Genomic DNA, 26,970 nt, shown 5'->3' on the forward strand with positions numbered 1-26,970 from the left:
AAGTACTCAGAATGAGAGGAGAAAAACTGGGTGGGATTACCCGTTCAACAAAAGATGTTTTAGCATTAAAGCATTTTAACGCTTTAATATTAGAGTCCTTGATAAAAACTGGTATAACAGCCAATAAACTAAATTACAGAATATATTGTGCTTGTATATAACAATGTCTGGTTCTTGAAAATAGCAGAAACATGCTCAAAGACAATTGACTTCTCTAACTCTGATTTGCCAACTCATCCATGTATGAAAATTGTAGAAACAAAGGGCCAGTTAAAGGCCCAGTTTATAAAGAAACCCAAAGAAAGTTCATCCTTCCTTAGCTAACGATTAACAGTTATAAGTCAGTGGGCTTGCTAGGAAAGAAAGGGGCGTAGTCAGAATGTTTTAGGTATCTAAGGCCACAGTTGGCTATTATGGGCCCTTCTGACGGTAAATGGAATGCACTGAAAGCCTCCCAGATCACTACTAAGCAGAAATTCTATCAAAAATTTTAATAGTAACAATCAGTTAGCTTACATTACCTTCCTAACAATCCTATGAAGTAATCCTCACCACTATAGTAAAATGGTGAAATTTTAAAGTAGCTTTTAGAGCATTTAAAATATTCAATGCTTATCTTAAAAGTGTTAGGCTCTCAGTCATGTCCAACTCTTTGGGACCCCATGAACTGTAGCCCTCCAGGCTCTGTCCATGGGATTTCCCAGGTAAGAATACTGGAGTGGGTTGCCATTTCCTTCTCCGGGCGAACTTCCCCACCCAGGAATCCAACCCTCATCTCCTGCACTGCAGGCAGATTCTTTACCATCTGAGACAATAGGAAGCCCACTTTTCTTAAAAGGTAGCCACAATTGTCTTAAAGCCACTAGCTTTTAAGTGCATTTAAAGTGTAGTGTTAAAAAATAAATAAAAAAATAAAATAAAAATAAATAAAGTGTAGTGTTGGAGAAGACTCTTCAAAGTCCCTTGGACTGCAAGGAGATCCAACCAGTCCATCCTAAAGGTGATCAGTCCTGGGTGTTCATTGGAAGGGCTGTTGAAGCTGAAACTCCAGTACTTTGGCCACCTGATGCGAAAGGCTGACTCATTTGAAAAGACCCTGATGCTGGGAAAGATTGAGGGCAGGAGGAGGAGACGACAGAGGATGAGATGGTTGGATGGTATCACTGACTCAGTGGACCTGGCTTTGGGTAGACTCCGGGAGTTGGTGATGGACAGGGAGGCCTGGTGTGCTGCAGTTCATGGGGTCTCAAAGAGTCACGACTGAGTGACTGAAATGAACTGAAAGTGTGAATACTGTATTTGTTGAGTCCTTTTGGAGAGAGGATATGGGACTCAGGACCCCTAACCTTTTCATTAACAAAACATTTACATTCTACTTTTCAATAACTCTACTGTATAAGGAATGGGATCCTCTAGAACGGATGAGTTTCAGGATACAGTGTCCAAAATAGAGGCAAAAAGAAATATACTGAGTATAGAAATTTACACCTTCACGATAATCTCACTTTAAATTATGTATTCCAAAGTAAAATAATTGACAGCCTAGGTCACAGCTACCTTTCATTGGTGTGACTACAATCTCCGTGTATTCGGCATTATTTAATAACGTCGTTCTACTGAATTAATTGATAAAATGAAGTCAGAAAGTAATAATGTGGCTACTTTCCTGACGCGAGAGCAGAGGCTGCTGGCTTTCGCGTATCAAAAATGCCTCGACATGAGGGACGCGAAGGGGTCGGCTATCTAAGGACTGCATAGCTCAGGATAGAGAGTTCTGCCAGGCCAGCGACTCCTGTTCTAAATTCATACCCTTATTTAGACCTCGGCACCACCCCCAACTGGAAACAGCCGGATGGCTCACTGGTTAAAGGAAGTGACTGCAAGCAGCTCCTGACCCGGAATTAGATCCTGGCCCCGCCCCCTCCGCCAGGCTTCGTTCTGCAACAGGCGTGGGTCACGCTCTCGCTCGCTCGCTCTCTTTCTGCCGCCATCTTGGTTCCGCGTTCCCCGCACAGTAAGTGCTTGTCTTCGCCGCTACTTTTTTATCCGTAGCCATCCGTCTTTCTTGCGGCCTGAGGCGCCGCGCAGAATAGGAGCTAAGGATAATTAGAGGTTTTATGGGGTCATGGGGCTCCTATTCAACCCTGGGCAGTGTGGCCTTGGGGCCTCCGGACAAAATGGGGTCTGCTCTTGGTGTCCTGGCAAGAGTAGGGCATAAGGGCCAGGGAGTCCAGAGCTGGGGAGATGGGAGCCGTTGGGGATGGAAGTGGGGTGCGTCTGCTGTTGGGACCGGCTTCGCCAGAACCCAGAGGAGGTTAAGGGGTCACAGCTTTGGAACAACCACCCCCACCCCCGCGCGCGCTCGCGCGTGTACACACACACACACACCCTTATTGTGACAAGCCAGTGTTGGGACTTTAGACACCCTCTGTCCCCTTCTGAGTCCCGGAAGTCAGCAAACGCGGGTCGTGGAGGTCCTCGCCCAGAAAGCGCGCGGGGGAGAGGGGGCGCGGCGTTTCAAGGTAGCGTCTGAAGTCTCCCATCCCGTGCTCAGGAGCCAGACCGGGATCCTCTCCCTCGGGTTGAGAACGCAGTGATAATTGCTTCTGTGTGGGATTTGGAGTGTGGAATAAAACGAATCCCTGGGCACTGGGAAATCCGCTCTCCGCGGAGTGAAGAGGAGCGACAAAAAAAAGGTGATTCTCTTGATCAAAAATGTGAGGGTTACGTCGTGTTTTTCACCTATTCCAGCTACTTTGGGGAGGGCTGTCCCACACACCTTTACGGTATTTAACAGCCCTCAGCAGTTTTAAGCGTGACTCTGGATTGGACAGCAGAATGGATCCTAGTCAATTCAGGCCTCCTTTTTATTCCCTTCAGAAATGCCCGGTGAAGCCACAGAAACCGTCCCTGCTACAGAGCAGGAGTTGCCACAGCCCCAGGCTGAGACAGGTAGGTTCCCCCTGGACCCCTTGCCCTTAATTAAGATTGTAAGATTGGCCCTAAAATCATTTGGTGGGTTAAGTGACAAATAGACTGTACTTAGTATTGGTTCTCATTAAAGAAGATGGGTCTGTAGCTTTACCAGGGAGGAGAGTCCATAATAGTAACTCACCTATGGGAAATAGGTGATGCACTGGCAGGCCAAGGAGACCTGAGCTTTTGTGAGGTCCCAGCCAGCAAGTTGAATCAAGGTTTTAGATGGCGGTGCTTGGCGTTGTGCCCTCATCACATGCATGGATGAGGTGTGTGCTGGTGGTAAATGTGTTCTGGGCCCTGGGAACCTCCTAGATTGGTTAACTTGTTTTGTGGATTGGTGCTGAGCTGTTTCCAGTGTCCCGAACAATGCCTGCATCAACAGCTTATCTGGAACCCAGGAATGAATTAGAGCCTTCTTTTGACTGCTCTTCGGCTTTGAAATTAATGAATGTAGAAGGTAGTGTAAATGCAAGGTTTGAATTCTGTTTAAAATACATCTCTACAAAACCTGAGAGGGGGTAGTGAAAAAAACTTTTATGGTAGTCTTCTTGCTGTTCAGTTGTGCAGAAGTAAAGGAAGGGAATCTTCAGGCTATGACCTCCATTCTTGCCTCTCCCCGCCCCCATGGTAATTTTTTTTTTTTTAAACTCCACCTGTCACTTAAGGGCAGTTTCTGTCTCCTGGAATTAAAATAGTTGAAAGCATTAAGGTTCTCCCTCCCCACCTGTCTGATTTTAGCAGCTGAAAGGATTAATACAGCTGCTGGAAAAGAAAAAGGAGGGGGCCTCTGAGCTGGGGAATGAGCTATGTGAAATCCTTGAACTACTGGGACTTAAGGAAGGTTAAAAAATAAAGGAGTAGTCTCTGAAGATTTGTAGTTTCAGTGTTGGACAAAACTTTAAGAGAATCTCAACTTGATTTTACAAGTGTGGAGACTGAAATTCAGATGAATTTTAAATAATCTGAATCAAGCTTCAAAACTAATGCTGTTTGCTTCCGAAGCAGTCCTCAGAACTGTTAAACTTATTCCTGAGTATTTTGAGATTGCATTGTAGGTTAGATTAAGTGCCTGTGATGAATACTCAGGGTTTGTTTTGGGGGGGGGGGGGGTTGATACATAACTATAACTAAATAATTATTAGAGTAAGTGAGGAAACGGACTTAGGAAGTTGGTTATGGTGTCTAAAGCAAGTCATTTGGGCCTTATCCCGGAGTTTTGAGGTTCAGTGAGAAGAAAACATTCTAAGTTTCAAATTCTGATTAATACGTTTGAGAGCATTTGCACTGTAGTCATAGAGACTTTGAGCTACCAAGTTTCCAGGAAAGACTGGTTTGAGCCTACCTCTGTAGTAGGGTACTCTTGGTTGAGTGAACTGTGAATCTGGATGCTCTAGGCTTTTTTAAAAAATAATAATAATACTCCCTTCTAGGTGTTGAGCAGTCATTCAGAATCTTTTGCACAGCTTCATTGTGGTGCCAAGTAATGCCTGTTTGGCACAGTGGCATACTCATCCAGCTTAAGGGGTGGGGACCCAGTGTATTCTCTCCACAGTCTAGTTTGACAAGTTGGATTACAGTTTCCTACGCTTGTGACTAAGCTCTGTTACTCGTGGTCTGATTCATCCAGATTGATGTCTGAAGAGCTAACATTGCTTAGAGACTGTGGAGTCCGCACTTTTGCGGTTGGTTTTTTGGTTTGTTTGATTTGGGTGAGTAAAACGAGGTATAGGGAAGCTCGGTGACTTAGTATTTAATATTGAGTATTCTGAAGCCTGAGCATTTAGAGACCTGTTTTTCTCATTCAGCTCTGATTCTCCATTATTATTGCCACTCACTACCTTCCTTGTTCTAGTTTTCAGCATTTGTTTCAGTTCATGCTCCTTGACTGGATAGAGTAGAACTTTCTAGTGGTGACTCCGTGGTCTGTGAGAAGGTCTTAGGGTCCCTTTGAGGTGGGAAGAGAAGGGCACATCTCGGAAGGAACGGTAGGAAGCCTGCTGTTGCCAACTTACTCCTGGGCTGGAGCTCCCCAGTTAAAGACCAACAGACGGCTCTTGGACTGTTCTTCACCCTAAAGTGGTTTACTTATTTTAGTAGATTTGGGAAAGGAGAAGAATGAGGTATTCTACTTGACCTCTGAAGTGTGTTTGGGGAGGTCGCTGTTGCTTGTCACCTTTGTCTAATCCTGCGTGGTCACATTCGTTCTCAGATTTAAACTTCCAGTGTTTCTTGTGTGAGGCATGTTGTACCAAGTCGGGCTGTATAACTCACTTTTGTTTTTTCCTCCCTCTCCTCCTCCATCCCCCCCTTTCCTGGCTTTTCTCCTCCAGCTGTGCCGCCTGTGTCTCCAACCTTGAGCCTCACTGCTGCTCCAGGGCAGCCCAAGCCCGCCCCCGCCCCTCCCTGCTCCCTGGCCTCCCAGCAGTGCCCTCTGGCAGCCCCTAACCAGCCTTCCCCATTCCTTTCTCCCTCCACCATGACCTCAGCCCCTTTTGAAGCTCCTTTTCTGCAGTCATCCCATGGGACGGCCCTGCCTCTGGGAGCTGCCCCTCCCACTGACCCCCCCATTTTCTTACCAAACCTAATAGGGCCTCCTATCTCCCCAGCCGCCTTAGCTCTGGCCTCTCCCATGATAACTCCAACTCTGAAAGGTGCTCATTCCTCCTCAGCCCCCTTGGCTCTGGTGGCCGTGGCTCCCCACTCAGCTCAGAAGAGCCCTGACGGCCCCCCTCACCCCCGCAGCACACCTCCTTCAGTTGCCGTGGTTGAGTCGGGGCCAGTGACATCGCTGTCAGCTCCAGTTGCTCGCTCAGAACCAAAGCCCTCTCCTAGTCAGGCTCCCTCTCAACTAACTCCTAATCCAAAGGATACCCCCAACCCTCCAAGTATAGTCAGTGCTATCCCTTCCCATCTTGTAACTCCTTTGGCCTCTGTTCCGTCTGAACTAGCCTCATGTTCTCAGATACCACCCGCCATCCCTTCCCCTCAAGTCAAAGGTGTCCCCATCTCCTCAGCTCTGACTACTCCACAACACCCTGTGAGCCTCAGCCTGAAGGGTCCACCTGCTGCTCCATCTCTTCCAACTCAGTCCTTTGCTGTGGCTGCTGCGTCCCCCCCAGTTTTCCTCACTTCTCTGGGCTCTCATCTTACACCTTTACATCAGAGTTCTCCTGTCCAAACTTCAAGTTCTAATATTCTGTCAGATCCCATAGAAGGTACTATTTTTGTAGATCATTCTTCTATGGATCCCTGTTACACTTCTCAGAGATCTGTAATTCCTCCCCTTCCTTCCAGAAATGAGGTGGTTCCTACTGCTGTGGCTGCTTTTCCAGGGGGGGCTCCCACTTCCTCTCTGGCTCTGTCTGCTGACAAAGGCATCTCTGCTGTCCCTGACCTGGTCTCCTCAGATGTCGCTGCCTCTTCTCCATTATCTCCTCCCGCCCCTCTCATTCTCAAAGATGTTCCTAGTGCAGCAGCCCTGGCAGCGCCTAAGAATCCCCCCTCTCCCCAGAGTACATCACCTTCTCCAGAGACGGCTCTTTCTCCTGAAGCCACCCTGGCAGCAAAAAGCTACCCAGAGCCTCTCCCTGTAGTGAAGCCAGCCAGCACTTCTCCCTCTTCTCTGAGTGCTAGCTCCCCAGTCTCTGTGATCAACACAGATTCTTACACAAGCCCAGACCCAGCTAACCTGCTTCTCAAAAGTTCTTTCACTACCCCAACTGTAGCTCCATTTCCTTTGGAAAGTGCTGCCATTGATGGAATGGCTCCTACAGCTGCCAAAGGTACTTCCACTCCTTCCACTCTAGCCAGTCCTTCCACTCTTCCTACTTTACCACTGATGCCTCCAGCCTCTGAAAGTTGCCCTGTGGCTCCAGCAGTGACTTTGTTTCCCCAGAGTGCTTCTCCTTCTCTAGCTCCTATGGCACAGGTCCCTGAGATTCCCAAGTCTGAGTCTTCTACCCTTCTGCCTCCAACTCATACTCCTCAGGGTGCAAAGAAAGTTCATGGCATTTCTCAAACCTCACCATTGGCATCTGTGGCTTCCCCTCCTGAAGGGTGCCCAACTGAGGACTCTGGTGCTTCTATTACTGCATCTTCCAAAGGAATGTGCCTTGCTGACTCCCCGTCTCCTTTAGGGACTACTGTGTCTCCTCAGCCTAAAAGAATTCCAACCAAGAAGGGTTCAGCTACTGCTCCCTTAAGTCTTGCCCCTTCTGCTTCTAAAAGTGTACCTGCTATCCCTGATACTCCTGCTGGAAATCTCTCATTCACTGTTTCTCCAGTTGAAGCTTCGTCTCTTCCAGAGGCCGATCTTCCTTTTCATGTCTCTAAAGGATCACTAGTCGAGAAGCATTCCCCTACTCCCCCATCCCCCAAAGAGACTCCTGTTCCCCCACCTATGGCTCCTTCCCCCAAGGAGGGGCCAGCATCCCCATCCCCTAAAGAAACCCTTATTCCTTTAGCTGTGACCCCTTCCATCCCCAAAGGAGCCCCAGCAACTCCTTCCCCCAAAGAGGCTCCCACTCCCCTAGCTATGACGCCTCCTTCCCCCAAAGGGAGCTCAGCAACCACATTACCTAAAGAGACTCCACTTCCTGCTGTGACCCCTTCCTCCCCAAAAGGAGCCCCAGCAACCCCTTCCCCAAAACAAACCCTAGCCTCTCCACCTCCCAAAGAGGCTCCCACTTCCCCAGCTATGGCTCCTCCCTCTTCCAAAAGAACGCCAGTTAACCCACCTCCAAAGGAGGACTCCACTCCCCCACCTGTGACTCCTCCCTCCCCCAAAGAGAGCCCAGCAACTCCATCTCCCAAAAAAGCCCCAGCTAGCCCACCTCCAAAGGGTGAGTCCACTCCCCCACCTGTGACTCCCTCCTCCCCCAAAGGGAGCCCAGCAACTCCATCTCCCAAAAAAGCCCCAGCTAGCCCACCTCCAAAGGGTGAGTCCACTCCCCCACCTGTGACTCCCCCCTCCCCCAAAGGGAGCCCAGCAACTCCATCTCCCAAAAAAGCCCCAGCTAGCCCACCTCCAAAGGGTGAGTCCACTCCCCCACCTGTGACTCCCCCCTCCCCCAAAGGAAGCCCAGCAACTCCATCTCCCAAAAAAGCCCCAGCTAGCCCACCTCCAAAGGGTGAGTCCACTCCCCCACCTGTGACTCCCCCCTCCCCCAAAGGGAGCCCAGCAACTCCATCTCCCAAAAAAGCCCCAACTAACCCACCTCCAAAGGGTGAGTCCACTCCCCCACCTGTGACTCCCCCCTCCCCCAAAGGGAGCCCAGCAACTCCATCTCCCAAAAAAGCCCCAGCTAGCCCACCTCCAAAGGGTGAGTCCACTCCCCCACCTGTGACTCCCCCCTCCCCCAAAGGGAGCCCAGCAACTCCATCTCCCAAAAAAGCCCCGGCTAGCCCACCTCCAAAGGGTGAGTCCACTCCCCCACCTGTGACTCCCCCCTCCCCCAAAGGGAGCCCAGCAACTCCATCTCCCAAAAAAGCCCCAACTAACCCACCTCCAAAGGAAGAGTCCACTGCCCCACCTGTGACGACTCCTTCCCCCAAAGGGAGCCCAGCAACTCCATCTCCCAAAAGAGCCCCAACTAACCCACCTCCAAAGGAAGAGTCCACTCCCCAACCTGTGACTCCCCCCTCCCCCAAAGGGAGCCCAGCAACTCCATCTCCCAAAAAAGCCCCAGCTAGCCCACCTCCAAAGGGTGAGTCCACTCCCCCACCTGTGACTCCTCCATCTCCAAAAAAGGCCCCAGCAACTCCATCTCCCAAAAAAGCCCCGGCTAGCCCACCTCCAAAGGGTGAGTCCACTCCCCCACCTGTGACTCCCCCCTCCCCCAAAGGGAGCCCAGCAACTCCATCTCCCAAAAGAGCCCCAGGTAGCCCACCTCCAAAGGGTGAGTCCACTCCCCCACCTGTGACTCCCCCCTCCCCCAAAGGGAGCCCAGCAACTCCATCTCCCAAAAAAGCCCCAGCTAGCCCACCTCCAAAGGGTGAGTCCACTCCCCCACCTGTGACTCCTCCTTCCCCCAAAGGGAGCCCAGCAACTCCATCTCCCAAAAAAGCCCCAGCTAGCCCACCTCCAAAGGGTGAGTCCACTCCCCCACCTGTGACTCCCCCCTCCCCCAAACGGAGCCCAGCAACTCCATCTCCCAAAAAAGCCCCGGCTAGCCCACCTCCAAAGGGTGAGTCCACTCCCCCACCTGTGACTCCCCCCTCCCCCAAAGGGAGCCCAGCAACTCCATCTCCCAAAAAAGCCCCAGCTAGCCCACCTCCAAAGGGTGAGTCCACTCCCCCACCTGTGACTCCCCCCTCCCCCAAAGGGAGCCCAGCAACTCCATCTCCCAAAAAAGCCCCGGCTAGCCCACCTCCAAAGGGTGAGTCCACTCCCCCACCTGTGACTCCCCCCTCCCCCAAAGGGAGCCCAGCAACTCCATCTCCCAGAAAAGCCCCAGCTAGCCCACCTCCAAAGGGTGAGTCCACTCCCCCACCTGTGACTCCCCCCTCCCCCAAAGGGAGCCCAGCAACTCCATCTCCCAAAAAAGCCCCAGCTAGCCCACCTCCAAAGGGTGAGTCCACTCCCCCACCTGTGACTCCTCCATCTCCAAAAAAGGCCCCGGCAACTCCATCACCCAAAGGAACCCCCACTCCATCTGCTATGACTTCTCCCCCCAAAAGGGGTCCAGCAACCCCACCTCTCACAGGAGACCCTGCTCCCCCATCTGTGGCTCCTCTCTCCCCCAAAAGAGCCTCAGCAATTCTGGCTCCCACAGAGTCTCCAGCAACTCCAGACCCCAAAGAGCTCCCCACTTTCGCAGCCATGACTCCTTCCCCCAAAGAGGCCTCAGCAACACCATCACTGAAAGGAACCCCTGCTCCTTTAGCTGTGGCTCCTCCCTCCTCCAAAGGGACTCCGACCCCCAAAAGAGCCTCAGTAACTCCAGCCGCCAAAGAGGTCCCTACTTCCCCAGCTGTGACTCCTTCCACCAAAAAAGCAACAGGAACCCCAGTCCCCAAAGAGGTACCCACTCCCTCAGCTGTAATTCCTCCCTCCCCAAAAAAGTCTCCAGTCCCCAAAGAGGGCCCAGCAACCTCATCCTCCACAGGGGCTCCCACTCCCCCAACTGTGATTCCTCTCTCTCCCAAAGAGGCCCCTGCTTCCCCAGTTTCAGTCACATGTCCCTTGGGGTCCACTGCCCCTCAGGCATCTAAAGGGCCCCCAGTAAAGAAAGGCCCCACAGCTGTCAAAGCAGCGCTTGATGGTTCAGCTCCAGAAAGTGCACCGGTCATCACAACTCCCACTCAGAAAGGTCCACCAGCCAAGAAGAGTTCTGTTTCACCACCTGTCTGCCCAGATCCCTCAGCTCAGAATGGTACTAAAGGACCCCTTCCTGCAGTGGCTCCAGCTCCTCTACTGACAGTCTCTACTCAGAAAGGTTCTTCTCCAAAGGCTCCAAAAGCCCTCCCTGTCTCTCCCTTAAAGGGCAAGGATTCTCTCCATTCCCCAAAGGGCCCCTTGGCTCCTCCTCCTGAGTCAGAGACATCTACCCCTTCAGCAACAGCTGCCCCAGAGAAGGTCCTTCCTAGAGCTGGATCAGCGTCTGTCTCTCCAGCACCTACCCCGTCAGTCTCTCTGCCTCTTGCTTCCTCCCCAGTTCCCCCTCTGCTTCCTAAACAGCAATTTCTGCCGTCCTCACCTGGGCTGGTGCTGGAATCACCCTGTAAGCCCTCAGCCCCTGCTGATGAGGATGAGCTGCCGCCTCTGATTCCCCCGGAACCAATCTCAGGGGGAGTGCCTTTCCAGCCGGTCCTCGTCAACATGCCCACCCCCAAACCTGCCGGGATCCCTGCCCCGACCCCCTCTGCCAAGCAGCCTGTTTTGAAGAACAATAAGGGTATTTGCCTTGGTTTGCCGTGTGCATGGTGTGTTGCCCACAACCCTCCCGGGCTACCCACCGATACTAACCATAGGGTGCGCCGCTTTCTCCAGGACATCTGCTTGTGTTTGGGCATAGAACGATAAGTGTAAATGCAGAAACTCTAGGAATGTGAGACAGTCTTGGTTTTCGCCTCAGATAGTCCATTGTGTATTATCTTGTGTAACGTGGCCCAGACTAACTCTGGGTCCCTCATCTTCCTTACCTGACTGATCTGACACTGAAAACCGAGACCTCCTAGACCTTTAATCTGCTCTAATCTCTACCACATCACTAACCTTGTCCCTGGGCCTGGGATTTGCTAAAATATTGGGAAATGTAGAACTGCTTGAATTTCTTCACATCTTAAACTTGGTAATAACAGTGCCCAGGGACTCTTTTCCTCCAAGCCCTATTTTTCCTAGCCAGAGAATGGTGGAGGTGTATGCTTTTTCCCTCAGTAGTCTGTTGATGCTTGGCCTTTGAATTGAGGGAAACTTAAATATGTGAGTTACATTTGGAAGAAATGGTTGAGGTCATAGGACAATTATCTAGAAGTGACTATTAGAACTACAGATCAGCATTTTTAGCATCTTTGAGTCGTGTTGATTAGATCAAACTGCTAGGGTTAGCAGTTTCAAAATAAAGCTAAATGTGTACACAACTGCTTCTGGCCTCCCCCAAACCAGTTTAAAGGATGAGGGGAAAGTGTCTCTCCGCACAACGCCCTCAAGACTGCCTCCACGATGTCATCGTAACTGTTTTCACTGAAGTATTCCTGGAGGCACCCTGCCCACCAGAACCTTTCTGAGACGGATGGGCTGTTGGGTGGAATCTGGCGTTGCATAAATCATTGGTATTTGCCTGTGCCGAGAAGGGAAGAACTTGAAGGAGAAGTCGCAGTTACGCAAACTGCTTAGCTGTGCCGAGCGTTTCTGGGGCGGGGTCTTTAATGGATGTGTGCACACTAGTTTGTGACTGACTTACAGGCTGTCATACTGCATGAGCCAACTTCACATAAGTCCACTGGTTTGCTCTAAATTTTCTGAGGTCTGGTGTAAACCAGTGACTTTTGGTGTGGGCAGGCCATGGTGACGTCCTCTTGTAATCTTTACTTAGTAAACTAGTAAAAGTTATTTGCCATTCTAGGGTCTGGAACAGAATCTGATAGTGATGAATCAGTCCCAGAGCTTGAAGAGCAGGATTCTACACAGGCAACCACACAGCAAGCTCAGGTGGGTATTAACTTACTAGTGTAAGTACTAGGGTCAGAGAAACATTGGTGAACCAGTGTTGATCAGAGAAAGCTGGCTTATGCGTTTGGAGCTGTGAACTTTCATAAAGGGAAAACCACGTGGGGATTTTGGTATCCAGGTCTTCCATTCCAGTTTACTCACAGCTATTTTATTTTCTTAGCTGGCAGCGGCAGCTGAAATCGATGAAGAACCAGTCAGTAAAGCAAAACAGAGCCGGAGTGAAAAGAAGGCACGGAAGGTAAGAATTGAGGTTATAAAGTTAGAGGTTCTGATGGAGCAGCTTTCGAAAGGGGGATCTGTGGTAGAACTGAAAAGGTAGTGGCAGGAAGCCTGAGAATCAATGATGTATTCCTGTATAAACTTTTCTTTCTTATCCACAAAAAGTCTTTGCTTAGAATGTAGTTTTGTTGAGTGTATTTCCTGAAGCTGGTTCTAAAGAAGTTGACAACCTATTATTCTTTTTCATTCTTTAGGCTATGTCCAAACTGGGCCTTCGACAGGTTACAGGGGTTACTAGAGTCACTATCCGGAAATCTAAGAATATCCTTTTTGTCATCACAAAACCAGATGTGTACAAGAGCCCAGCTTCAGATACCTACATTGTTTTTGGGGAAGCCAAGGTAAGGAAAGTTTTCTTGAGAATTGCTGTAGACCAGGATTTCTCAACCTCAGTGCTGTTGACATTTTGGGTCAAATAATTTTTTGTTGTAGAAGGGCTATCCATTAAGCAGTATCACTTGTAGTTGTGATAACCAACAAAATTTCCAGGCTTTTGACAGATATCCCCTGGGGAACAAAATCACCCTCCAATGGAGGGCCACTGCTTTAGACATAAGCTATTTCTTTGTCTACAGGGATATCTCAGTATAATCTGAGTTAGATCAAGTGATTTAAGGCTAGGTAGTAAGTTAATGTGATTTAGATTTAAGTTAGATTTAGAGTGAGAGTTTGGGAAAGATATCATTTTGTTGATTGACTGCGATTGATCTACTCATTTGAATCTGTACTTTCTGTCCTATAGATTGAGGATTTATCTCAGCAAGCACAGTTAGCAGCTGCTGAGAAATTCAAAGTTCAAGGTGAAGCTGTCTCAAACATCCAAGAAAACACACAGACTCCAACTGTACAAGAGGAGAGTGAAGAGGAAGAGGTATATAAGGAAATCTTTTGTACCTTAAATCCTCTCAAGATAATACTGTGTTTGTATTGATGGGTGTGTTCTATATGGTTTTAGGCTCTCCATGAGTTAAGTAGCTTTTGACTTATGTTAAGTACTATCTGTTGATTCAGGAGATGCCTGGCAACTATTGAAGTTGTTCTTGCCTTTAGTTTATTAAGTATTTTTTCCTTATCTTAGGTTGATGAAACAGGTGTGGAAGTTAAGGACATAGAATTGGTCATGTCACAAGCAAACGTGTCTAGAGCAAAGGCAGTCCGAGCCCTGAAGAACAACAGCAATGACATCGTAAACGCTATTATGGTGAGTGTCCGGCTTCTTCCTGGGCTCCCTCTGCCCTGACCAGTCGTGGGTGACTGTTCTCTGTGCTTAATATCAGCCAATTAAGAAGCCTCTTTCCAGAGCCTGTTCTGAGTTTTCTTGGATTTTAGTGACCTGTATTCTCTGAATTTGCCTGTAACCACTTCTGATGATCTCTTTTCTCTTACAGGAATTAACAATGTAACCATCTGAAAAGAGGACCTTTTTTTGGTGTTTCAAAAGAGTAACTGCAGCTGGGTTTGAAATTTGTACTGTTTCTATCATTAATAAAGTTATGGCTTCTTGTTGGATGAACTCGGTGGGTGCTTGATCTCTTCAGCGAGGTGGGGGGACAAAAGCTCTAGAAATGAAAACACATTTATTTGTAACTCTTAAGACCTCAGCTTCAGTTAAACAGGTTTAATGCCACAGGTTTCCCTCTTAACGTCTCAGCCTTTTCACCTCTTGTAAGAAGATACTGTTCATGTTATTAGAAACTTGTTTTCAGAGACTGCAACTTAACTATAAGTTTCTCATTTCTTTCCTAGATGTTAACTCTTAGCAAATCCTGATTTTTCTTTATTAATAATTATCCCCTCCTCTGACCTATGATCTTTCTGAAAACATTGGGACTCATCTGGCGTCTTGTCAGGTAATAGCTTGGTACAGGGTTGGAAGTAACAGATGTGAAATGCTTGCCACAGAGGCCAGATGAGGCCCAGTATGTATTCAGATAGTACTTTGTAAAAAAGTGAAGATACTAGGACTTTCCTAGTAGTCCAGTGGCTAAGACTCCTCACTCCCGATGCAGGGAGCCCAGGTTAAATATTTTTTTAAAGGAAGGTACCTCATGAAGAGAGATTTTTGACTAGAGACAGTGCGCATGCTGTGTGCTTTTAGACGTACAGACATATTGATCTATAAATTATGATTAGGGTAGCCATAATTGTGCTACGATAGTAAATGAAATCAAAACTGCTCCAGGCAAACTGGCACATACAGTTTAGCCAGTCGTGATAAATACACAATACAGATAACTCTAGAAGTCATAAGAACAGTGAAGTTTGTGAGTTTAGGTTATTCAGTTCAATTGCTCAGTCGTGTCCAACTTTGCAACCCCATGGACTACAACATGCCAAGCTTCCCTGTCCATCACCAACTCCCATCACCAACTCTCAGACTCGTCCGTTGAGTTGATGCCATTCAGCCATCACGTCCTCTGTCATCCCCTTTTCCTGCCTTCAGTCTTTCTAAGCATCAGGGTCTTTTCTAATGAGTCAGTTCTTCCTATCAGGTGGCCAAAGTGTTGAAGCTTCAGCATCAGTCTTTCCAATGAATATTCAGGACTGATTTCCTTTAGGATTGACTGGTTTGATCTTGCAGTCCAAGGGACTCAAGAGCCTTCTCCAACACGACAGTTCAAAAGCATTGATTCTTCAGCACTCAGCTTTCCTTATGGTCCAACTCTCAACACCCATACATGACTGACTACTGGGAAAGCCATAGCTTTGACTAGATATACCTTTGTGGGCAAAGTAATGTCTCTGCTTTTTAATATGCTGTCTAGGTTTGTCATAGCTTTTCTTCCAAGGAGCAAGCGTCTTTTCATTTCCTGGCTGTAGTCACCATCTGCAATGATTTTGGAGCCCAAGAAAAAGTCAAAGTGTTTCCAGTGTTTCCCCATCTTTTTGCCATGAAGTAATGGGACTGGATGCCATGATCTTAGTTTTTTGAATGTTGAGTTTAAGCCAGCTTTTCCACTCTGCTCTCTCACTTTCATCTAGAAGCTCTTTAGTTACTAGGAAGTGGTTTGGCGGAGAGCAGAGGGCTAAAATTTGAAAATAGGAAAGCTACATTTTAAAAAAATTAGACGCTGTGGTACATTTTGGGAACTAAAGTTTAAATCTTTTTACTATTCTCAGTCCCTTTGAGAAAGTAGGCATTATTTTAGGAGTTGGGATTAAGACATGAGGACCAAAAGGTTAAATGACTTCCCCAAAGAGCAAAGCCTTTTCACTGGTAGGCTATCCTAGAGAAGAACAGATTGACGTCTGGCTGAAAATAATGATCTGCTTCTATTTCTCTGGAGTAAAACAATCATTAAATGAACAGAAGTCTCAAGAGGCTGAAGTCTGCCAAGTCTGAGTCAGGTAGTAATTATTTCAGGAGAAATTAGGGATATTAACTCCCATTTCCTCACCCTTCCCTCTACAGAGAGAACAAACTGCCAGTTCTTGGTTACATTTTTAGAGTAGTATCTTGTTCAAGGCTATTACTGCCGCTGATAACTGTAGTGCATTCCCGTTTCAAACTATTGCTACCCTTTATATCATGTATTACAGGCATTTGTTGTTTAGTTGCTAAGTCGTGTCTGACTTTTGTGACCCTGTAGACTATCACCCACCAGATCCCTCTGTTCATAGGATTTCCCAGGCAAGAATACCAGAGTGGGTTGCCATTTCCTTCTCAAGGGAGTCTTGCCAACCCAGGGATCAAACCCGTGTCTGTTGCTTGGCAGGTGGATTTTTTAAACTGGTGGAAGTCTTGATGGCTACCAACTGATCAGGTGGGGGTTTCTGAAGATTGAGAGTAACTTTTTTTTTTTTTTTTGCCATGCCATTTGGTTCAAAGTCGGTGTGTAGGATCTTAATTCTGGACCAGGGTAGAACCCTGGGCCTTAGCAGTGAGAGCCTGGGGTCCCAACCACTAGACCACCAAGGAATTTAAGAGAACAGTGAAGTTTGGCCGTATCAATTGACTTTTCCTTTCAAGAACAATTTCTGCAATGTTGTTTTTTTTTAATTTGTTTTTTAACATTTACTATTTATTTGGTTGCACCAGCAACTTGGGATCTTCAATCTTCATTGCTGCATGCAAACTCGGTTTTGGCATATAGGATCTAGTTCCCCAACCAGGGATCAAACCCTGGCCCCCTGCATTGGGAGCGTGGAGTCCCAGCCACTGCACCACCAGGGAAGGCCCTGCAATGCTTGTTTGATACTGTTTTTACCCACAGAAGAGCTTCTGTCAAAATTGAAGTCAATCTTATCAAACCCTTCTACAGCCATATCAACTAAGTTTATGTAATATTCTAAATTTTTTGTCATCATACCAATAATCTTCACAGCATCTTCACCAAGAGTAGATTCCATCTCAAGAAACTACTTTGTTCATCCTTAAACAGCAACTCATCCATTCAAGTTTCATCATGAGATTGCAGCGATTCAGTTAGATCTTAAGGCTCCACTTCTAATTTCTAGTTCTCTTCCTATTTCCACATCAGCAGCTACTTCCTCCACTGAAATCTTGAACCCCTCAAAGTCATTCATGAGTGCTAGAATGAACTTCTTCCAAACTCTTAACACTGATGTTTTGACCTCTTGAATCACTAATGTTCATGGCTTCTAGAATGGTGAATCTTGTCCAGAAGGTTTTCAATTTACTTTGCCTAGATTTATCAGAGGAATCATCATTGCAGCCTTATGAAATGTATTTCTTAAGTCATAAGACTTGAAATTACTCCTTGATTCCTGAACTGCATCATGGATATGTTCAGAAACAACGTTAATTTCACTATACATCTTTCAGGGCTCTTGGATGACCAGGTGCATTGTTGATGAGCAGTAATATTTTTAAAGGAATCCTTATTTCTGGCAGTTAAGTCTTAACAGTGGGCTTACAGTATTCAGTAAGTCCTGTTGTAAGCAGATGTGCTATTATTATCCAGACTGTGTTGTCCCAATTACAGAGCAAAGGCAGCATAGACTTAGCATTTTTAAGAGCCCTACGATTTCCAGAATGGTTGATAAATGAGAGCTGGCTTCAATTTAGAGTCACCAGCTGCACTATCCCCTAATAAGAAAGTCAGCTTGCCCACTGAAGCTTTTCAGCCAGGCATTGACCTTTCTACCTATGAAAGTCCTGAATAGTATCTTTACTGAAATCTGTTGTGTAGCCATTTTTATTAATTATGTAAGCTAGATTTTCTGGATAACTTGCTGCAGCTTCTGCATCAACACTTGTTTCATCTTGCACTTTTATGTCATGGCTTACTTCCTTATACCTCATGAACCAACTTTACCAGCTTCAGATTTTCTGTCTGCATCTTCCTCACCTCTCTACTGTCATCAAATCTAAGAGAGCTGGGGCCTTGTTCCAGATTAGGCTCTGGTTTAAGGGAATGTTGTGACTGGCTTGATCTTCTATACAAACCACTAGAAATTCTCTGTATCAGCAATAAGACTGTTTTGCTTTCCCTTGTGTGTTGCTGAAATAGAACTTTTAATTTACCTCAAGAAATTTTTTGTTGCATTCACAACTTGGCCAATTGTTTGGGCAATTTAGGCCTAGCTTTGTTTTGGTAATTTAGGCCTAGTTTCAGCCTATCTCTGCTTTTGACATGGCTTCCTCGCTAAGTTTAATCATTTCTAGCTCTTGCTTTAAAATGAGAGATGTGAGTCTCTTCCTTTCACTTGGACACTTAAAGGCCATTGTTTGGTTATTAATTAGCCCTAATTTCAGTATCCTTGTGTCTCAGGAAATAGGGAAGCTTGAGGGGAGAGAGAGAAAGAGATGGCTGGTCAGTAAAGCAGTCAAAACACATTTATCGAGTTCACCATCTTATATGGGCATGGTTCATGATGTCCTAAAACAATTACAGTGGTAACATCAAAGATCAAAGATCACTGTAACAAATATAGTAATTTAAAAGTTTGAAATATTGTGAGAGTTACCAAAATGTGAGAGAGACATGAAGGGAGCAAGTACTGTTGGCAAAATGGCGCCAATAGTTGACGCAGGGTTGCCACAAGCCTTCAACTTGGAGAAAAAAAACACGGTGTCTACAAAGCAAAATAAAACTAAGAATGCCTATAACTCCTTCAACCATTTTTTATCTACTACCCTTAAAATGGACAACTAACCTCCTCTGCTACAGAATGATTAAATATTTAGTTCTCAAATTAGGGGATGTATAGTTTGGATAAACCTGTTAAAGAGGAATTGTTCCTTCTTAGTTCTCAAACGGATTAAATACCTATGTTCAAATACTCAATAGGCCACTTATCAGTGAAATCTCAAGTAATCTCTGCCTCCATCTGTAACAGTAGACCTAATACTCCCCAAACATATATAGGATGGTTAGAAGCATTTGATAAGAATTTGAAATTGGCACAGGTTATTTACTAAATCACCCTTCTGATTTAAAATAAAAATGAAAAGGATTTCCCTGGTGTTACAGTGGATAAGAACCTGCCTGCCAGTGCAGGGGACAGGGGTTTGATCCCTGGTCCAGGAAGATTCCACATGCCACGGAGCAGCTAATTCCGTGTGCTGCAACTACTGAGCCCGCACACCAATAAGAGAAGCCACTGCAATGAGAAGCCCACACCTTGAAAAAAAAAGTAGCCCCTACTCGCTGAAGCTAGGGAAAGTCTCTGCTCAGCGACAAAGACCCAGCGCAACCAAAAATACATACAATTAAAATAAGAAACGAGGACCTTCCTGGTGGCACAGTGGATAAGAGTCCTCCTGCCAATGCAGGGGACACAGGTTCGATCCCTGGTCCTGGAGGGCTCCACGCCCCCAGAGCGACTACGCCCATGTGCAACAACTGCTGAACCCACATGCTGCAGCAACAGAGGACCGCAACGCCCAACAGAGGACCGAGACGCCTAACAGAGGACCGCGACGCCTAACAGAAGAGCGCAGTGCCTAACAGAGGACCGCGATGCCTAACAGAAGGCCGCAACACCTAACAGAGGACCGCGACGCCTAACAGAGGACCGCAATGCCTAACGGAGGACCACAATGCCTAGACAGAGGCTGTGCCCACAGCAAGAGGCCCCTGCGATGAGAAGCCCATGCTCTACAACTGGAGAAAGCCCGGATGCAGCAACGAAGACCCAGTGCAATCAAAGGTAGAGATAAACATGTGTTTTTTGTTTGTTTGTTTTTTGTTGTTTTTTTTTTAATTTTTTTATTAGTTGGAGGCTAATTACTTCACAACATTTCAGTGGGTTTTGTCATACATTGATATCAGCCATAGATTTACACGTATTCCCCATCCCGATCCCCCCTCCCACCTCCCTCTCCACCCGATTCCTCTGGGTCTTCCCAGTGCACCAGGCCCGAGCACTTGTCTCATGCATCCCACCTGGGCAAACATGTGTTTTTAAATGAAAAATGAAAAGCTCCCTAATGGGCCAGTTTATTTACTTAGCGAGAGTTCACGTTTCAACCATTCACTTAAATTTTCTTTCTTTATTTTTGACTGCGCTGCAATCCTAACTGCAGCACGGGCTTTTCTCTAGTTGCAGCGAGCGTGGGCTACTCTCTAGCTGAGTTTCGCGGGCTTCTCATTGCAGTGGCGTCTCATGATGCAGAGCACTGGCTCTAGAGTGTGTGGGCTCAGTAGTTGTGGCTCAGGGGCTTAGCGGGATCTTCCCTGACCAGGGATTGAACCTGTACCTCCTGCACTGGCAGGCCAATTCTTCACCACTGGGCCACAAGGGAAGCCCCATTCACTTAAAAATGGATTCTTGGTTCATTTTGCTTTTTTAGGCCGTGCCGTGCAGTGTTTGAGCTCTTCGTTCCCCAGTCTGGGGTCAAACCCACGCCCCCTGCACTGGGAGACAGACAACCACTGGGCCGACAGGGAAATCCCCAAAATTGACTTTTTAAACTCCTATACATGGGTTCCTACTCCTAACATACATTTATAATATACCAAAAAAGTTAGTGTTCTGCAATTTTAAAACTTTAAATAAAATTGTATATTACATATCTTCATGCAAATTGCTTTTCATTTCAACTTACTTTCCAAGATTTATCTATGATGATAGATATATTCATTCCCTTCCCAGTCCACTGTTGTCTTCCTTTTATCTCTACTTCTCCAGGAACTGTTTCTCATCCAGGGCACCTAGTTGCTAAGTCCAGTGGACGGACACTTCATGCATGGCTGCATTTGTCTTTCTTCAAATTAACTTTCTTAACATTATCTAGCCTGTCAAAATTTTCCCTTATGTATTTTCTGCTAATACAGTTAATGAATGACACAGCTATTCATTCAGTCACGTTAAAAAAAAAAAAAAAGGAATTCCCAGGTGGTCCAGTGGTTAGGACACTACATCCTCACTGCCACTGCCGAGGGCATGGGCTCAGTTCCTGGTCGGGGAACTGACATCCTGCAAGCCATGCAGTGCAGCCAAAAATTAATTAAAAAAAAAAAAAGTAACTTGGTCTTTGCAACAAATTGTGTCAGGAAAACTAGATATCCACATGCAAAAGAATGAAGCTGGACCCTTATTTTACCCCATATACAAAAATTAGCTGCAAGGAATTCCCTGGCAGTCTGGTGGTTAAGAGTCAGCACTTTCACTGCTGTGAGCCTAAATTCAGTCCCCTGGTCAGGGAACTAAGATCCCATAAGCCTCATGGTGTGGCCAAAAATATATATAAAAAATAAACAATAACTACAAATGGATCAAAGACCTAAATGTAAGACCTAAAATGATAGAACTCTCAGAAGAAAACAGGGGGAAATCTTCATGGTCTTGAATTTGGCGACGATTTTATAAAACCACAAAAGCACAAGCAACAAAAGAAGGAATTAGATAAATTAGATTTTTCACCAAAATTTAAAATTTCTTTGTATCAAAGGACACAAATCAACAAAGTAAAAAGACAACTCAGAAGTTGGGGGAAAGTACCTGCAAATGACAATTTGGGGGCCATAATAGGTTAATATCTACAGTGTACAAATAACTACAACTTACTGGGCAAAGGACTTGAATAGACATTTCTCCAAAGAGGTTATTCAAATAGCCAATAAGCACATGGAAAGATGCTCAACATCACAAATCATTAGGGAAATGCAAATCAAAACTACAGTGAGATACCACCTCACAAGCATTAGAATGACTGCTATCAAAAAATAAAATAGATGACAAGCGAGGATGTGAAGGATGGGAACACTGTGCTCTGCTGATGGGACTATATAGGACTTCAGCTGCTACAGAAAATGGTATGGCAGTTCTTAAAGATCAACAATAGGATTACTGTGCGATCCAGCAGCTCCACTCTGGGTGTATGTACACTCCAGTCAAAATCAGGGCCTCGGAGACTTCTATACACCCATGCAGCATCATTCACAATAGTCAAAACGAAGAAACAACCTAAGTGTCCCTTGGAGATGAAGGAAAAGGCAAAATGCAGTATATACGTATAATGGAATATTATTCTGCTTTAAAAGGAAGAAAATCTGGCACATGCTATAAGAGTAAACCTTGATATTAAGCTAAGTGAAATAAGCCAGTCAAAAGAGACAAATATTAATGCATATGATTTCACGTATATGAAGTACCTAGATTAGTCAAATTCACAAAAACAGAAAACAGAACGGTGGTTGCCAGAGGTTGGGGGAGAAAGGAAGGGAGAATGTGTTTAACGGGTACAGAACTTTAGTTGGGGAATATGAAAAATTTCTGGAGACGGATGGTGGTGATGTTGCACAATGACAAGAGCATAATCCCAGTGAACTGTACACTTAAAAAATGATTAAAAAGGTAAATTTTATCTTGTTTTTTTTTTTTAAAGAAAAGTCTTGTCATCCTGACCCCGTCACAGACTCCTGTTGATATAGGTACTTCCATGTCTTGGAAACAGTGCTGCTGTGAACACTAGGGTGCGTGTATTTTTAAACAATCATTTATCTAAAAATCTTATTATTTTTGGCTGTGCTGATCTTCGTTGCTACACGTGGGCTTTCTCTAGTTGCGGCATGAGGGAGCTACTACTCTTTGCTGCGGTGCACAGGCTCTAGGGTGCGTGGGCTCGGTAGCTATAGCACACAGGCTTAGCACACATGGCATGTGGGATCTTCCCAGACGAGGGGTGAGCCCATGTCCCCTACCTGGGCAGTCCTTTTTTAAAAATAATAATTTTGTTCTTATTTACGGCTGTGCTAGGTCTTCATTACTGCCCGTGGGCTTCCTCTAGTGTGAGGTGACAATTAGCAATACTGAGCATCTTTCTATGTGCCTGTGGACCATCTGTGTCTTCTTTGGGGGAATGTCTATTTAGGTTTTCTGCCCATTGTTTTGATTGGGTTGTTTTTTTTGATACTGAGTTGTATGAGCTGTTTGTGTACTTTGGAATTTAACCCCTTGTTGGCAGCATCATTTGCAATATTACAGCTGCAATGAGTGGAACTCTTCATCGTGTATGAGCTTCTCATTGCAGTGGCTTCTCTTTTGAAGAGCACAGGCTCTAGGCAGAAAGGTTTCAATAGTTGCCACACACAGGCTCAAAGGTTGCAGCTCAGGGGCCCTAGAGCATGATCTCAGTAGTTGTTGCCCTCCCACACGTGGAATCTTCCCCAACCAGGATTTGAACTTGTCTCTTGCACTGGCAGGCAGATTCTTTACTGGGCCTTATGTTAATTTTTGATTGAGTACTCTGACATGAATATTACTTTGTTGGATTCTCGATGTTTTTGTATTTCTATAAACATTCTTGAGATTTTTTTCTGAGGTGCAGTTAAATTACTTGCAAACAGTTTGATTCTTTTAGGTCTTATTAGATGAGGGCAGGGCAGAGCTTGGTCTAGGGCTAATTTTTTCCCAGTACTGAAGCAAACTCTCCTAAGTACACTTACTCAATCATTTATGAGGTTTTCTACCCTGGCTGGTGGGAATAAGCATCATTCCTGATCTTATCTTACATTCAAAGCTGTCTTTGTTTCAGGTGGTTCTTTCCCCACCCTAAAGGTTCTTTCCTCAGGTATCTGCACTAAACAATACTCAGGAAAAGACCTAAGAGGGAACCCCTAAAGACCTCTAGAAATCTTTCCGTGTGCATCTCTCTTTTCTGACACTTCACCCCACGACACCTCGGCCTCCAGCTGCTCTCAGTCCAGTTCCGTCACTCAGCGTGTCCGACTCCTTGCGACCCCGTGGACCGCAGCGCGCCAGGCCTCCCTGTCCATCACCAGCTCCCAGAGTTTGCTCAAACCCATGTCCATCAAGGCGGTGATGCCATCCAGCCATCTCATCCTCTGTCGGCCCCTTCTCCTCCTGCCCTCAATCTTTCCCAGCATCAGGGTCTTTTCAAATGAGTCAGCTCTTCGCATCAGGTGGCCAAAGTATTGGAGTTTCAGCCTCAGCATCAGCCCTTTCAATGAACACCCAGGACTGATCTCCTTCAGGATGGACTGGATGGATCTCCTTGAAGTCCAAGGGGCTCTCAAGAGTCTTCTCCAACACCACAGTTCAAAAGCGTCAATTCTCAAAAGCATCAATTTACTTATCCACCTCCTTTACTCAAGGTAATGGCCAGGTTCCTCCTAGATTCTTCCTCCTCGTGCCATGACCCGGAACTTATCTCCAGGCACTAAACTGAGACAATCATAGGGTTCACTTCATTGATCTGTAATTTTTAAGTAACCACTAGCCTTTGTTATCTGATGTTCAAAGTCTTGAAAACAATCGTTTCATGAACAGCCTGGTATGATTAGACTAAATCCCTGTTACTTTCTGTTGGCCAGAGCAGTAGTCCTGGCACTCTTCCCGCATAGTTCCTTCCTCATTAGCAGTCTATGGTGGTTTCTCAGGTGCCTATTGCTAAAACAGAGAAAAGATATTGATTTCTATATGTTTGCCTTTATAAGAGGTTGTCTCTGACTGGAAATGGGGAGTAAGGCTGTGGGGGCTGGTTATTTTTTCATAATATATAGAATTGAATGACTCTTTTAAACCACATTCTTCTGTAATTTTGATAAAAATTACACAATAACAATAAATGGTAATAGGCCATCCCTACTAGTTTATGATTTAAACATTGCTGTAGTGTTTTACCATTTAGGATAATATTTGCAATTTGTTTGGATATAACATAGCTTTTATTTAAATTGTTTCCTTGAATTCTTATTTACTTAGACTTATTATTTATATTGTTATGCATAAACACTGACTTGTAAAAAGTTTTTCAGCTTTCATTAATAATAATCCAAATACAATCATAATAAATTATAGTAATTGGTTTCCTTAATATTAAACCACCCCTGCATTCCAAAAATAATCTTGAGTTAGTTGCAGAGTATTATTCTTTTGCACACTGATGGATTCTCTTTGCTAATGTGTTATTTAGAATAACCACCCCACCAAGTAGGGACTCTCCTACTTTTGTTTATTAATTTGTTTGATGTTTAAATAATTAATGATTACTAACTGCATGTTTATTACAAATCAGAGCGAGGTGCTAGGATGCACAGTTTTCTTTCTTTTTTTTTTTTCACAGTTTTCTAAATAGGGCACCAGGATCCACAGTTGCAGGGCCCAGTCAGCCACTGGGGTAGGCAGCTCTACGAAATAACGGAGTGGGTACAAAGTGGCAGGGCTCTTACTGGTTTTTGTTAACATAAAGCCACTTCTTCCTTGCCACCAATGACTCTGGAAAGGGCCCATGTTCACAGCTGCCTGGGTGGACTTGATCCTCTGGTCCACTTCTGCATAGGGCCAAGATCAAGTACACCACGTGGTTTCCCCCAACCATCCAACCATCTGCCTGTGTTTTGCAGGCTTTGATGAGCTGCTCCTTGTTATTGCGGATATAAACCTCAAAGTAGTTACATTTCTGGCTGTCACCTACCTTTCTGATGCTAAGATTCTTCAGGGGGATGACTCCTCTGGACTCCTTATCCATCATGTACTCAAAATAGTAGAGACAGTTGTCTGGGAGGATTAACCAGTGCTGCTTCCACATTTTGGGCACTGTTGAAGAATTTCAGATTATCATTTCTGATCGTCCTCAGGCCTCTCGAAGGGATCATTTTGGGTGTGGTCCTAGAAGTTCCAAATCAGCTCCTTAGGCAGGTCCCACCCTACTTGCTGTGCTGGTTCATGGCCACAAAGTGCTCCAGGCCTGACTTGTTCCAGATGTTGGGATTGTGAAGGCCAGTGTTCAGCATTATCTCTGGTGAAGGACAGTACATAGTAGGCATCTGTGGACTGGATAATCCCAGGGTGGCACCTGCAGTATCCACAGGCAAAGGCTTCCATCATCTGATCAAACTTCTGGCCCTCTCTGGGGAGACAGTAAGCTCCATAGCAATTGCCTGAGGGCCTCAGCAGTCATGCAGAACCATGAAGCTATGGAGCATTGGTAGGTTCAGCTCTCTCCTCTCCCCTAAGTAGTCCCATGACTGTCTTGTTCAGGCCCTTGCCCTTGAACAGGAAACAGGAAGTGACCCCCTGAGGGTGTGCACTGGAGAAGTTTGTTCTCCACCAAGAACTTGATCCCCCTTCTTGGGATCCCTGTTGAAGTTCTTTCTAACTATTGCCATGTTCTGATCCCCTTGCAAGGACTCACTGCCCTCAGTGGCCTCCAGGCACCCTCGCTCATGGCTTCACTGAGCTCCTACCACAGGCGGTGGATCTCGGCAGCAGCTTCTGCATCAACAATGAGACATTCTCCAGATCTATCTGCTCTTCAGGAGTTCAGTCTGGCTGCTCATAGACTCTGTCCTCTGAGGCTGCCATGTCCCTACAGGCAGGGCTGGATCCAACTTTGCCTGTGGGCCCAGGTCAGCCAGCCAAATGCCTTGAGGGCTGCTGCCCCTGCCTAAACAAGGGGAAAGAAAACAAAAAGCAAAAGGAGTAGCAGGATAGTGGAGGAACTGGAATAGCTGCCTTGGAATAAAAGAGCAGGTTCCTGACACTGTACAGGAGGCGGTGATCAAAACCATCCCCAAAGAAAAGAAATGCAAAAAGGCAAAGTGGTTGTCTGAGGAGGCCTTACAAATATCTGAGAAAAGAAGAGAAGCAAAGGCAAAGGAGAAGAGGAAAGATGTTCCCATCTGAAGGCAGAGTTCCAAAGTAGCAAGGAGAGACAAGCAAGTCTTCCTCAGTGATCAGTGCAAAGAAATAGAGGAAAACAACAGAACGGGAAAGATGAGAAGTCTCTTCAAGAAAACTAGAGATACCAAGGGAACACTTCATGCAAAGATGGGCACAATAAAGGACAGAAATGATATGGACCTAACAGAAGCAGAAGATATTAAGAAGAGGTGGCAAGAATACATGAAAGAACTACACAAAAAAATCCTAATGACCCAGATAACTATGATGGTGTGATCACTCACTTAGAGCCAGACATCCTGGAATGAGAAGTCAAGTGTGTCTTAGGAAACATCTCTATGAACAAAACTAGTGGAGGTGATGGAATTCCAGTGGAGCTATTTCAAATCCTAAAAGATGATGCTGTGAAAGTGCTGCACTCAATATGCCAGCAAATTTGATAAACTCAGCAGTGGCCACAGGACTGGAAAAGGTCAGTTTTCATT

At 45.9% G+C, this 26,970-nt stretch overlaps 1 protein-coding gene and 1 pseudogene across 4 annotated transcripts; one reads left to right on the top strand and one right to left on the bottom strand.

Moving 5' to 3' along the window:
• The first annotated feature begins 1,740 nt into the window (after positions 1 to 1,740).
• NACA (nascent polypeptide associated complex subunit alpha) lies at positions 1,741 to 13,943 on the top strand. Of its 4 annotated transcripts, XM_043889743.1 has the most exons (9): positions 1,892 to 2,014; positions 2,555 to 2,696; positions 2,881 to 2,952; positions 12,045 to 12,130; positions 12,312 to 12,389; positions 12,625 to 12,771; positions 13,173 to 13,301; positions 13,509 to 13,631; positions 13,819 to 13,943. In XM_043889743.1, the coding sequence occupies exons 3-9, from the start codon at positions 2,883 to 2,885 to the stop codon at positions 13,831 to 13,833; spliced, it is 648 nt and encodes a 215-aa protein (XP_043745678.1). In that variant the 5' UTR covers positions 1,892 to 2,014; positions 2,555 to 2,696; positions 2,881 to 2,882; the 3' UTR covers positions 13,834 to 13,943. The 4 variants fall into 4 exon arrangements, with proteins under 4 accessions (XP_043745681.1, XP_043745678.1, XP_043745677.1 ...); XM_043889746.1 differs by lacking the exon at positions 2,555 to 2,696 and having other exon boundaries at positions 1,741 to 2,014; XM_043889742.1 differs by lacking the exon at positions 2,555 to 2,696 and having other exon boundaries at positions 1,924 to 2,014; positions 2,859 to 2,952.
• An 11,085-nt stretch (positions 13,944 to 25,028) lies between these two features.
• Positions 25,029 to 26,167, bottom strand: LOC122679005 (annotated as a pseudogene).
• Positions 26,168 to 26,970: the final 803 nt, after the last annotated feature.

The sequence above is a fragment of the Cervus elaphus genome, chromosome 3, assembly GCF_910594005.1.
Source record: "Cervus elaphus chromosome 3, mCerEla1.1, whole genome shotgun sequence".
Taxonomy (NCBI): domain Eukaryota; kingdom Metazoa; phylum Chordata; class Mammalia; order Artiodactyla; family Cervidae; genus Cervus; species Cervus elaphus.

Excerpts from the sequence above, each read along its gene's own strand:
- NACA (XM_043889741.1), top strand. The coding sequence starts at position 7,676 with ATGGCTCCTCCCTCTTCCAAAAGAACGCCAGTTAACCCACCTCCAAAG. Across the intron at positions 10,875-12,044 it reads TGTTTTGAAGAACAATAAGG|GGTCTGGAACAGAATCTGAT; the intron begins GTATTTGCCTTG and ends TTGCCATTCTAG. Across the intron at positions 13,302-13,508 it reads AGGAGAGTGAAGAGGAAGAG|GTTGATGAAACAGGTGTGGA; the intron begins GTATATAAGGAA and ends TCCTTATCTTAG.